This window comes from Nuphar pumila, chromosome 6 (assembly GCF_984573655.1).
Source record: "Nuphar pumila chromosome 6, dmNupPumi1.hap1.1, whole genome shotgun sequence".
Classification (NCBI taxonomy): domain Eukaryota; kingdom Viridiplantae; phylum Streptophyta; class Magnoliopsida; order Nymphaeales; family Nymphaeaceae; genus Nuphar; species Nuphar pumila.
Window position 1 is genome coordinate 125765099 of NC_143254.1, and position 14534 is coordinate 125779632.

Below are 14534 nucleotides of genomic sequence, written 5' to 3' on the forward strand. Positions count from 1 at the left end.
ATATTTGTATAAAAAATTATAAAGAATACAACATTATAAAAGGTATAGTTGTCAATAGATTCATAAATATCAAAGACAATATAAAAAATGTATGTTATTTATAAAATATTTTATGTTTTTTTAAAACTTAAAGATCATATAACCAAGAAATCTAGGGGTTGCGACTCCTGTGGATATTGCAGATCCTACGCACGTGCTCTAAGGTCATAAAGTTCCTTATCCTTCGTATAATACAACTCTTTCAGGGCATGCAAAAACTTTTTCTTTATAGCGAATAACTCTTCTTGAACCTGTAGAAGCTTCTCATTTGTCGCAAGTAATTCATTTAAGTCCATCAGAATTGTATGTAGTTGAGAGATTTCAGATTTTACAACTGTTAATTCCGTCTTTGCATCCATCCAATCAATTGTAACTCTCACTTTACTTGAAGTCCTTCTATACTTTGAACCTCTTTGTATTTGTAAACAAAGTATATAATTTGCATTATTATCTCACTGACCCTCTTGATGCACATTGAAAAATTCTATATCTTAATTAGAACTTGGGTCAGACTTGAATCTAGTATGAAATTTAATAAACCATACCTGTTTCCATATATTAATTAGACTTTGTGTCTGACCTGATTTCTTAATCAGATCTCATTATTTATTACCAAATCTGGATCCTCTCAGATCTAGTCCAAGTTGGGATCAGGTCATATCCGATCTGTTGTTGACACCCTCACAGGGAACTCATATATGGTTGACCCCATTCAAACCTTAACATAGTTAGGGGAGCAGCAAAAGGATAACAATGACAAAAGACGGACGCTTATCCTACTAGGCCAGGCACATGATCATCCAGCCCCACCCTGAGGTGTGGACCCACCTTGAAACCGAGGCAGCCCATGTTTTAGCAAAAACCAACTTAGTGGGAGTCTGTTGTCTTCATGTTTGTTTTGGCCACAAGGGGCCTGTGATAACAAGGTGCTGTTTTTCTGAAGCAAGCAAACAGACCTTTTAGTTGTGTGACCAAGATATTGAAATCTGTCACAAGGACACGGCAAAAAGAGCACGTATGCATAACTTCTTATTAAGAATAGTATATAAAAAGACACGACACGAGAGTAAAATTGGTGTACCCCTGTGATGTAGCATCAAAAGTGAGCCAAAACTGTTCGCAGTAAATGCATTACATGGCCCTTTGGATAAGGAAGGCCCCCACCGATTACTGCACCCACATTGCCTCCTAGCATCTCCCCTCACTAAAACAAAACATCATCCAGCCTGGACACCCCATGATTGTTACCTACAACTACCGGTAGAAGTGATCCACGTCAGCAACCATGGAGCCATAGGCTAGCCAGCATTCCACCTTCTAGAATCGCATTGCTGACCGGCATCAACCGGTTGCACCTGAATTTAACATGATAAATAGGCAAAGCTCATCCTAACAGAATGTGCTCAGCATTCATGGCCAAAGCAATGGGGATAGAGCGAGCACCACCACTCATGGTTCAGGTTCTCAGGAGGAGCCGTCACGACAATAAGCTCGATACCATCTACGAGAACGACAACCACCACTGCACCATTGATCACACATCTGGACTGAATATCGCTCGCGGCAATGATCAGAGCTTGAGACAAGAGATGCTCTATCCCGGACAGTGGCACTCCCCGGTCAAGAAACAGGAGTGATTTTATTTTTCTTTCTTCTCACAAGTCTGTACAGCTGGGAATGGATTTTGATGAATGGAATGATATATGGTACGATCTAGTAAGCTCCACTGATTTTCTAACAACCAATTTGAGTGTTTCATGGGTTAGATCCTTCAGGCACAAACACTAGGTTTTATAGAAAAAAATTAAATTATGATACTTCAATATTTACAGAGGCTTTTAGTAACAATTAAAATCAATGGCCCATGCAGGTGCAACATTTTAGGATTCAAAAAATCATATTTGTATTTCAACACAACCCGAGTAAAAATCCCACGACTTATTTTTTTGGTAGGCAAGCTTGGGGATCAACCTCGTGGGATTCAAACCCCAGATCCTTTGATTAAGATAGTGAGACCTAGTCATTAAGCTGCCTCATTTGACCCCATGATAAACAGATCTTTAGGACTTGATTAATTAGATAGCACTTTTTTTATATATTTACACGAAAAACCGCCCCCAAGATCAGAGACCTAGCAGCGCTGACTCTGCCTACCATACTTAAAAGATCACTGTCCTGTCAGCATATAACTCCAACTGACTTTTTACTAGTTGGTATGGTATTACAGCTAGCACCAAATAGCCTATTAAGAAACCCGGTTCTCGGTGAGGGTTCCTCGATAAAAAAGAAAAAAAAGTTGGCACCTAATATTTACCCTTTCAGGAATACTTAAATTGGCAATATGGTTCAGATCCTGAAAAACATTCAGCTTTTGTCTTGGATAAGCATCCACTTGTTTCAGATGCAGCATACCAGTCTTCTCTAACCTTGCACCCCCTGAATCAATTTCTCCACCGAACCCAGAGAGAGAGAGAGAGAGAGAGAGAGAGAGAGAGAGAGAGAGAGAGAGAGAGAGAGAGAGAGATCAAAGGACCTTAGTAATGTTTGACTTTCTTCCATGATTATGATCTTTAAAGGTCACATCTTGAAGAACTGGACTGAAGATCTTAGGAGCCCCATCCCACTAGATTGCTGTGTCAAGTGTTTGATAATTGCGGTCAGGTTACATCTTACAAACTTGTATGACCAGAAACAAATTCTCTCTCTCTCTCTGTTCCTCAAAATTCCGACTCAAATTGATTAGGATTAAAAATTCATTGTTTGTATAAAAAAAAGGGATTTGACATAGATCCTAGGATCTGAGATCTGACTAATTCAAGCGGTACACTGAGTTTCAGAAGATGAACAGACTTCAACGTAACCATAATATGAATTTTCATCCCAAATGTTGAAACCCCAATCAAAATATCGATGGTGTTGTCTATTGCCAGCATGCATGAAACTAGGCAAGTCTCACACAGGCAGGACCAGTTCTAGAAGATTCAGATTTCCATTTCTTAGGGTAGGGCCAACTCATTTGGTGCATGATCCAACCATGCTTAAGTTTCTCATTTCTGTACGGCAGCGATCCAAGAAAGGTTGTCTTTTAAATAACGTCTAATCATGAGTCAGTTCTAATAAAAGAAGAATCCAAATTTCATCTATTATAGAGAATAAGAAAACTAAATTATTGCAATAAATAAAAAATTACAAGGTCTAATCTTATTCAGAAACAAAATTGAAAGAAGAAAACTGAGAGATCAGAGCACCTGTTTCCCTTTCCTTTGTCTGTCTAACTCCACCTCGGCTTCTTTCAACTGCATCCTCAAGGTGGACACCCTTCTCTCAAGCTCATCAATGGTTCCTTTGGCTGTTGATGGCTTGTATGGCTTTATGAAAAGAGCAGAAAATGATTTCAGAGCTTCAACTCCACACACCTGAGATGAATCCAATTCATTGGTTAACCAACTTTCTTTTTTCCTACTGCTACAGCATACATTAAAAAGAAACAACAGGAGGGATCCAATGAGATGGCTGGATTGTTCTTTTTTCTTTTTTCCTTTTTGGATATTTATTAAGGGGAAACCCCAGTTCAGGTAGTGGGGCTTGGGAGAGATTGACGCTCTGCTGTATGGCCCACCTGCAAGTGGTCAAAACCCCTTGGCTGCCCCCCCCCCCAACCAGGAAGGCTGCAACTTTGGCCTCAACGCAAGGGATGCACACCCCGAGTATCAAACCCTTGACATCCTTCAACTTGAATGCCTTAAGCCGACCCACCCATCAAGGTGTGTGGAGCCCTTGTGGGCAATACCTGGATCACTGGATGGTTAGGCCATACTATCATAACCGAGGGGTCTCGGGTTTGAATCCAATGGGGGCTATTCCACAGTTTACCTATAAAAAACGAAACAATAGGAGGAAATCCCTATAGTTCCAATGGTAATTTGACTCATTTTCTGTAGTTCAGATAAAGAAGAAACATCTAGAAAGTAGAAACTTAAGAACTAGCAGTAGGAATCTACTCACACAGTAAGTTCAGATTTATACAGGGTAAAAGTACATTTGGGAACTTTAAGAAGATAGCACATTATTAAGTAAATAATCAAATTTATGGCGATGGAATGGGTACATCTATAACATCATCATCATGATAATGTTGATGATAACAGACGATGTTGCACAAATGGTTATGACAATCATGGTGGTGGTACAAGCTACAGATATAAATCCCCAAAAAATGATGCGAACAATGGCGACATAAGCATAAATATTATCATACAATGATGAAAAATGATAAAGTCACCCCGCACAGCAGCATAAGTGCGCAAGTAACTTCAACAATTATAGCAAACAGATCCTGATATCAGTGCAACTGCAAAACCATATGAAGGTGAAAGGTCTGGTCAAAGATCCAAACTAAAAAGATAGTCCAACCCCTTCATCACTATTAATAAATTTCAAGCATTCAAAACATGAAGGCTGCTACTGCAAGTTCTCCACATTTGACAGTAGTTTTCTTTATGGATAATGAACTTTGGTATGCATAATGTACGGGTCAAGTGTTTTGTGTAATTGAATTTTTCACAAAATCAATAGTACATGGGTCTTGGTCGGCAACTACAGAGTAGCCATAGATCAATTTTAAAATTACTGCAAAACATAATGAAATCTGAAGCTATCTGCTTTCTCAAACAGCTATACTGAAAACACTTCGATTTAGATTTTCCAATTGGTAATACGCCCCTTAAGAATTATGATCATCTTGAAATTCATGAAGGAAATTAAGAAAGGCACATTGGTTTAGGAACAACTAGGCTCTCCAAAAACAGGTAAAACAGAAAACAAGATCCTCTATTTTTTATCCAAAGAAACATGCAGCTTGAGATACATTTGAGGCATGCAAGTCAGGTACTATGCTTGCTGCAGGGATCTGGTGAGTCACAAACTGGACCAGCCCATGAAATCTGGGGGAACAACCATTTATTAGTAGTAGCTATCATCCATAGAGCTGATTTGAAACACAACTGGTCGAGATAAGAGCACTACTACAAAGGAAAACAAGGATGACTGAATGATTTAGTTTACTGTGTGGGAGTTACCTCTTGTGGAAGCAAAGGCAACAAAGTGATGTGGAAGTCATCATACAATGTATAGAACTGGTCAATATACTTCTGCTGCATCCGCATTCGTGCTTTTAGCAACTTGGATTCAACAACTACATGGATGAAGCACATGCTCACAGTTAACATTTACCACATGACAAAACACTTTAAATTAGAACACATTGAAAATCAGCTTTCTGAATGCATATATGCTGTTATAACAAGGTAAACAGAAGAGCACCTTCTTCATCATAAAGTACTTGATTGATGATGATGTTGTGGGTGTCAATCTCAAATTTAGTCAGTTCTTGCACCAACCTTTCTGTCTCATAGAGAGACAAGAATTCCGGGATGCAGATGCAGACAAAAGTTGTTAAGTCCTGCAAGACAAATTTAGCATAGGATGGGACATCATAAATCAAATATGGAGATGATGCAACTTTTCCTTCATACCAGCCATGAACAGTGCTAACAATATCTTGGTTATGAGGAAAAAAAAATATGAGGGTTGAACAAACTCAGGTTTGAAATTACATCATGACCTTGTCTTTATAGCACTCATTTGCTGCCTGATAATGAAAAGCAAAGCCAAAGGATGGATAGAAGTCCCCACAACTGTCGCTTATGTGAGGAGAGTCCAACATGCTGGTTCACATGAAAGGTGAGTATACTTTTTCTAGTACGAAAGGAATGTGAAGATTTTATTTGAAAACTGAAGCACATGGATTTCCTGATGGTGGAGAGACATTTTACTTAGTTGCTAATAGCCATGGTGAATAGATGAAAAAGTTTCCTCACATTCAGGGTTCACCTACCCCTCTATATTCTATGAATATGGGCTGAACTTGAGTAATCGAAATGGATACAATTAAAAATAAATAAATCTGGTCAAGGTTCGATTCCCATGGGAATCACCCCTCCTGCACAAGCCGACACCCATCATAGGCCCCAAGGGTGAGGGTCCTAGCCTCGAGTTTTGCGCCGCCAGCATGACGACGTAGGTATGGCAGGCTGAGACAGCACGACCAAGTCTTCATGTCTGGTGCGGTTTCTTCAGGTTATAAATCGAAAGAAAAGGTGTCATATGTGATCATTAAATGGTGATAAGAGCCACTCCTAAATCACTGAATACCATTTGAACTCTGTCCATCAAAGCAAAGATGAGAAGCATCAATATCATTTATAATGCTAGAAGAAGATTCTAAGTCACAAAGACATGGGCATGGGGCATAGTTGTATTGTATCTTTTATACATTCAGTCTAGTCACCTACATGTAAAGGTAGACATAAGAATCATGATACCATAATGACTGTTGCTTTTGTTAATTGTCTTAATTTCATGCATCTCCTTATTCGGTAGCAAAAGCAAAGAAATAGAAAATGATGGAGAAAAGGAAGAAGAGAGAAACAAGAAGTTTGATCAACTTCTGAAAGGAACTAGAAAACATTTTGCTGAACTCACTGGATTGCGGAACTGCCTATTAACTTGTTCAATCACATCCTTCATGCCTTCTAGCTTACCAACAATTGCATCCTCACCAAAGTCATCACCAACACCGAACATCCGGGTCATCTGTAAAAGAAAACCATTTAAAAATCATCCATCAGAAAATATTATGAAAGGATTCATCAGAAGTATACATTTCACTAATTTCTCGAAACTCTTTCATTAATATCATACTGCCAATTAAATAGAAAAGTGTTTGATTGATACAGATTTGGAGAAAAACTAATGAATGCTACAAAAGGTCAAAATCATCTCTGTTAATACTCATACACAATCTGATATAAAATGATAAATTGATGTTAATCTAGGCAAATGCATGAGCAATTTGATCAAGTATAAAATGCATGGTTATGCAATCGAAGTCCTTTTAATTTCAACCGACATCAGTACTGATCTAAGAGCACGATATTAGTACAGTCAGGGACTGATTTCCTCATGATGCACCAACATTTAATGACATCAGTGTTCTTTTTCTTTTTTCTTTTATTTCTAATTTATCTAGGCAAGTTGAGTATTTATCTCAAAATCCCTAGGTTAAAATGTTCCAATAACATCCAGCAGTTAAAATTTTACTCCAATAACACCTATATCCAACGTACTCCAACAGAAACTGTTCAAGGCAATTTCTGTAGAGTAACCGTATTTCCAGTAATTACATATTCATGGTGACTTGTGAGAATCTTCACCATTGCTAACTGTGCATGCTCTAAGTGAAACATAGCTGTTTTAAAACAGCTAATTCTAGTGGAACCTACAAAAGAAACCTATTGTTAATTCCTGACATAAGATCAAAACAATCAACTTACAAACCGATAAAATAATTAATCTTCCAGACGAGAGAAAAAACTTACTGATGATCATATGATTTAGTTCAAATTGTTGTCACAGTAAGAATCCCACCAATTGCAACTTGGTTCATGATTGAAGAATCACAAATTTAAGAACCAAAAAGCATAAGAACTTTCATTTTGTATAATGTGTTGGTTTACCTGGTTAATGAGGCCACCAAATTTATTTTTCAAGGCCATAATCTTTCCAAGTCCCTTTTCCAATATGGAAGGAAATTGCAGTAGCCGCAAGGTATGCCCAGTTGGGGCGGTGTCAAACACTATGACAGAATAGTCCATTGTTTGAACCAGTCTGCACCAAAATAGTATAGTGCCAAAACCAAATCAATTTTATAAATAAACTGAAAGCATAACAAGCCAAAGAAACCAAATATAAATGTATGACATCAGGAGTCAGAAACACTCATCGCAATTCTAAATTATGCAAGGTTAATCCCATGGAAAGAAAGTCATGGTGTACACATGTCAGGAGCTATAGGAGCAAACTTAGAAGATGAGACAAACAGTAACCTGATAAACTTGGATAAATGGACACATGCCACAACCAGAGGCCCTGAGAATCAAATAAAACTGAGAAAGGAATCATGGAATTTAAAAGCATAAAATAAAGAAATGTTATAATATAGGTCTGATATATTATCATGGTTTAAGTACTCTGTCTTATTCCCTTTTCTGGTCCTCTTTTTTTTTTTGATAGGCAAGCTGGGGTTAGGCAGACCCCTACCAGATATCTCTTAAGCTCCATGTGGCAGAGGGATTCGAACCTGGGCCTTCAGCTTGGCACAGGACCCGCTTACCGCATGGGATACCACCTCGGTGGTGAGCAGAACATAATAAGTTGAAAGTAAAAAAGTACGACCTATTATTAGAAACAGAACATTCGCTTGCATTTGGTCCTAAGTCACAGGGACTCGGCAAAACAGGTGCTGCACCCGCGTCGACGCGACGCGACGCGGGTGCGGTCAACACGACCCTGGGTGCGGTCAACGCACCCAGGGTCATTTTTGTCCACTGTTTTGGCGTTAAAAAAAAAATTCCCCGATGAAAAGGAGGATTAGGGCAAAATTTTTTTTTGCCCTAATATCTCCTCTCCTCTCCCCCTGAGCTCGAGCTCTCTCCTATCGATGCCCCAACTCCATCTCCCAGGCTCCTCTCCTTTCGCAGGTATGTACCCTCTCTCACTCTCTTCTTGGGTCGGCAGGGGAGGGGCCGAGCACCCCCTTCCCTTCTCGCTCTCTTGTTGGGTCGACAGGGAAGGGGCCAAGCCCCCCCCCCTCTCTCGGTCTCTTGTTGGGTTGGCAGGGGAGGGGCTGAGCCCCCCCTGCTCCATCTGTTTTCGACACAGGAGGGGCCGAGCCCCCCCCCCCCCCCCCTCTGGCTCTCTTTTTGGGTCGTCAGGGGAGGGGGCGAGCCCCTCCCCCCTCTGGCTCTCTTTTTGGGTCGACAGGGGAGGGGCCAAGCCCCTCCCCACTCTGGCTCTCTTTTTGGGTCGGCAGAGGAGGGGCTAAGCCCCCCCCCCCCCCCTCCTCTGCTCCCTCTGTTTTCGGCAGGGAAGGGGCCGAGCCCCCCCTCTCGCTTTCTTGTTGGGTCGACAGGGGAGGGGCTGAGAACCCCTTGCTCCCTCTGTTTTCGGTAGGGAAGGGGCTGAGCCCCTCCCTGTTTTTGGCAGGGGAGGGGCCGAGCCCCCCCCCCCCCCTCGCTCTCTTGTTGGGTCGGCAGGGTAGGGCCTAAGCCCCCCTGCTCCCTCTGTTTTCGGCAGGGGAGGGGCCGAGCCCCCCTCGCTCTCGCTCTCTTGTTGGGTTGGCAGGGGAGGGGCTGAGCCCCCCCTTCTCCCTGTGTTTTCGACAAGGGGAGGGGGTCGAGTATAATTGATTTGAAAATTTTAATGTATTTTTGTGTGTTTTCAGGATAAAAATGACAGATAAAGGGAAAGGACTTGCGTCATCCTCATCCCAACATGTGAGTTCTGCTACTAGTTTTGCTGATAGTTGCAGTGAGATTGATGATGTGGGGCCACTATGGGTACATGTAGATAAACTTGCAAAAACTGGAGAAGGAGGTGGTGGAAACAAGAGATTTCGATGCAAGCTCTGCGAAAGAGATTTTGTTGGGTCTTACACAAGAGTGAAGGCTTATTTGTTGAAGATACCAGGACATGACATTTCAGCTTGCAGAAAAATTGATGAGGTAATGCAAAGACAATACAAGAAAATACAAGAACAATATGAGAAGAGAAAGGCAATGGCCGATTCTTCTACAGTCAGTGTGCCATTTGCAAGCCACCAAGAAGATGCTGAAAAAAAAGAAGAAAAGTCAATGTAGGAGGTAGAGGAACGATATAAGCAGCATTCAATACATATGGAAGAAAATAATTGGATAGAAAAGTTGGGAGGTATTTTTATTCTGGTTCACTCCCATTTAATGCGGCTAGAAATCCTTATTGGAAGGATTTAGTAACATCCTTGGCAAATTGTAATTTGAGTGATTATGTGCCTCCAAGTTAAAAAAAAATACGAACTACACTTCTTGCAGAAAAAATTGTGGAGAGGTTGCTAGAGATTAAAAAATATTCATGAGAGCAAAATGGAGTTTCTATTGTGTCTGATGGATGGACAGATATTCAAAGGCGTCCATTAATCAATTTCATTGCTTGTTCGCTTAGTGACCTAATATTCTTGAAAGCAGTTGATGCATCTGGAGAATATAAAATGCGTTGAGTTTGGAGAGTAAGTACCCTCATATTTTTTGAACTCCTTGTGTAGCACACAACTTAAATCTAGCCCTAAAGAGCATCTGCAACCCCGAAGAAAAAGAAAATTCACAAGCATATGCTTTATGTTCATGGATTGAAGATTTAGAAAGAAATGTCAAAAGCATTAGGAATTTTGTTGTTAACCACCATCGTGCTAATGCTATATTTAATAGGCATTCTGATTTGAAATTGTTGAAGGTCGCTGAAACACGTTTTGCGTCCATCATTGTGATGATGAAGAGGATTAAAAAAGTGAATAATGCTTTGATTAACATGGTGACTGATGAAAATTGGACATTTTATCGTGCTGATGATGATATCAAGGCTCAAGAAATTAAAAAATTTATTCTTGATGATGAGTTTTGGGAGAGAGTGGTATACTTCCTTCAATTTACGCAACCTATTTGGAAAATGTTAAGAGAAGTTGATAAGGATGAGCCCATGCTTCACAGAGTTTATGAAATGTGGGATAATATGATTGAAAAAATATAAGCTATAGTTTTCAAGCATGAAGAAAAAAATCCTGCATTGGATGATTCAGATTTTTTTAATTATATTCATTCAATTTTAGTCAGAAGATGAGATAAGAGCAACACTCCTTTGCATTGCATGACACATTCTCTTAATCCAAAATATTATGCAAATAAATGGCGGGTTGGTGGTATTGGTCGTGTCCCTCCAAATTTAGACCCAGAGCTATCAAGACATAGAAATATGTGTATGACAAGACTTTTTCCAGAAGCATATCTTCTACATCAAGTTACACAAGAGTTTGAAAATTTTTCATCTTCGAGATTATATAGACCGGCATTATTCGCGAGAGAAGAAGATAATATAGATCCTATTACATGGTGGTCAACATTTGAATCAAAAACACCTCTTCTCCAACGTCTTGCATTAAGATTGCTATCGCAGCCTGCTAGTTCAGCGAAAGTAATTGAAGCACATATTCTTAAATCCACAACATGAAGAAAAACAAACTCACCAGCAAGGGTCCAGAGGATTTAGTATATGTTCATTCAAATCTTCGATTACTTTCGCGAAACAATGATGAATACAGGTACTAATTTGCTCTCTTAGTTATTTGATTATTTCTTAGTTTTCATTTAAATATACTTGTATTGTATTTATCATTTTCAAATTGGGTTTATAACGCAGACAAGGAACATCCAAATTTTGAGATGTAAACCCAGAAGAGTGTGACTTCGAGGGAGAACATGATTTCAACATAACAAACATGGATTCAGCTGAGCCCAGTATTCCTTCTAATGATGCATTTGATGATGAATAAGAAAATTATTAACATCCATTACTTCATCAGGATATACTTTGGTATGTAATTTAGTTCTTTTATACTTTACTTATTTGATTGATATTTAGGTCGATTTATGTAATTGCTTTACTTATTTGATTGATAATTTGATATTTAGGTTGATATACTGCATGCATGATGAATCATATTATGACAATGTTAACTGTTAAATGTTAAAACTTCAAAATTATATATATATATATATATATATATATATATATATATATATATATAATTTTTTTTTACATTTTTGCCCCTGCCGCACCCCCGCACCCGGGTTTTTTGGAAGTGCCGCATCCCCGCACCCGCACCCGCACCCATGTGACATAGTGGTCAGTGCAGAGCTCACCATGGATATTTTTCAAATCTCCAATAGATGCCAGGAACTTTATAACAGTGACAATAATTGATTATCGGACAGTTGAAAAACATCCTTGAGTACTTCTAAGTGCCCAGCGTACCAAGGTCAATGCTGGTAATTCTAAGAGGTGGTACCATTGATCTCAGTCTCCTTTTTTTATTCTCTTCATCTCTTTTGACATTGAAACTAATCTAACCATATAATTAATGATTGCCTTGCCAAGTCTATCTTGTCCTACCATACAACATAACAGCTGAAAAGAATTTGAAGAGTTCTACGGCCAGCAAAAATGGGCCTTAACTCCATAATATCCACTTATGTGCAGGAATTCAGTTTCACTAAGCCAGGTTACCAATCACTAAATGAGCTTTCCGACCACGCCTGACCAATCACTTCACAGCATGAACAATCTAAAAGAGTTATAAAGCATACAAGTCTACTTGAGTGACCAATATAAAGCAGTTCAGATCAAGTCTAAGACATGTTTGCTTTTGTGTGTTGCTTCAAACTTTCATCAGAATAAGATGACTGACAACTATGAACAGATAAACTGACTACTGAGTCGGCTTAGCATCTGATAAAACAAAAGCCTGATGAAAAAAGCCAAAAGAAGGAACATCCAGGAAACTGATTTCAAAGCTTTCAACAAGTGATTCATTTCAGTAGTTTTCACGCAAAATTCGTTGTCTAAACAGTAGCACAGACACGCCAACAATTTACATGCAACATTACGAAACAATGAAAAGGGAAAGAGGAAAGGATCAATTTACTTGAGCATTTCGGCAAAACTCATAGCCTCATCAATGCCTGGAATCGCGTTCGCCAATTCAGACATAAAATTGTCCATCCCTTCTTCATTGGGTATCTCGTCCTTCTCCACATTTGGATCCACTTCCTGAAAACCCCAACTCATCCCTTATCAAAAGCATCACGGAGGACAATCCTCACACCAATGCACTAAAACAAAAACCAATCCCTTTCAAAGAAAACGAACAAAAACAGCAACCACCCAAACCCAAATCGTAAACTAAACCGCAATCAATAAAGCACCACAAGTTTCCACAAATGTGGGTTAGTTTAAATTAGATTGAAGCTGAATTCAAGAAGAAAAATTTGAGAAAACCGATTATTACATACATCAAACTCAAAACCAACAAACCAATCAATCAGCAAACGAGAAAGAATCAATTCCCCAGATCATTATATCACAAAAGATCAAGGCGGATGCTTCGAGTCAACAAAGAAGAGGTAAATCAATCCAGATTCCGACATATACCATGGCAAAAAGATTGGTGAAACCGTTGACCAAGGTGGGGATTTTGGTGAACTTCTGCTGGAACGCATCGCTGAGGTTGTGAGCAGGATCCGTGGAGATTATCAGCACGGAGGATCGAACCCTCGACAGAAGGACGGAGAGGATGGAGCTGCACGTGGTTTTGCCGACGCCCCCTTTGCCGCCAACGAATACCCACTTGAGTTGATCCTGTTCCAGTATATTCCTCACGCTCCCCTCTAACGATTCCGAGTTTTCCACCATCTTCACGACGAGATTCCGATGGAAACAAACACAGATTTTCTATTCATATAACGCATGGCGACAAGCGGTGCCGATGGGATGCATCCATGGCGAGGAGAAACTGGATCTTGGTCCTCCTAAAAGTTGGTTCTTCCTCGAATTTTACTGTTTTCAAGCCAAACAGGAACTGGATTCCTGATGGGTTTCCTTAATTTTGTGGGCTTGGTTGTACCAATGATGAACAACCCTCGGGGTTAGGCGTCCGGGTTCTGTACGGGTCTGACACAGACCATGTTGCTGTAACACAGTAACAAGTGAATAGGTATTGTTTTGGATCAATGTTGTCAGTGTGGGTGCTTATCGGCCTGTATCGCCGTATCGGCAGAAAACCGTGAATAGGCTATATTTTAATAAATATAAAAAATACATAAAATTATTTTTCAATATTATTTTAATAGATTTAACACGTGTCACGTTTTGATTCTTTAATTAATTTTTGGCCGATTCAGAACGATTCACTTGAGTATGCATCAGCTGATTGACCTGAATCGTTGGCCAAACGATACAGGGCTAATAGGATACTGACAAGGACACGCCCACTAAAGCTATGTCACAGAGACACGTTGACACAGTAGGGTGATGCAAGTTCGACTCGCAAGTTTGGATTTTTTTTTTTGAAAAATAAGACACAAGGACATAAAATATTTATTTTTTAATATGTTAATATATATATATATATATATTTGGACACTCAAGGAAAACCCTACCCTACCCTTTCCCACCTTACACTGGCTGGTCTCATAATGGTAAAACCTTTGAGGTCCCCTCTGCCCACTAAGCAAAGAGTACACTCAGTTTTGACCTTACTGCAAGGGACACGACCTGTGGGTTTCAAACTTGTAACATCTCATCAACTTGTTAAAAGTGTATTTCATATTGAAATAAACCTGAAAACATAAAAAAACAATATAATAACATTTAAATACTTTTTTGTACGAGTCAATGTTCGTGTCCGCTTGTGTGGGACACACCACCAAAATGTGGTGTCCCTCTAGCATAGCCACTAACAACTATTTTAGCTCTTTTACAAGTATGTTCTAGGCATCCACAGTCACCTT

General features: G+C 39.6%; 1 protein-coding gene across 1 annotated transcript; it reads right to left on the reverse strand.

Moving 5' to 3' along the window:
* Positions 1 to 3182: 3182 nt before the first annotated feature.
* LOC149836085 (ATPase GET3A-like) lies at positions 3183 to 13649 on the reverse strand. Its single transcript, XM_090010783.1, has 7 exons — positions 13177 to 13649; positions 12671 to 12795; positions 7617 to 7767; positions 6583 to 6693; positions 5362 to 5500; positions 5118 to 5233; positions 3183 to 3455 (listed from the first exon to the last, which is right to left on the reverse strand). The coding sequence occupies exons 1-7, from the start codon at positions 13435 to 13437 to the stop codon at positions 3279 to 3281; spliced, it is 1080 nt and encodes a 359-aa protein (XP_089866909.1). The 5' UTR covers positions 13438 to 13649; the 3' UTR covers positions 3183 to 3278.
* Positions 13650 to 14534: the final 885 nt, after the last annotated feature.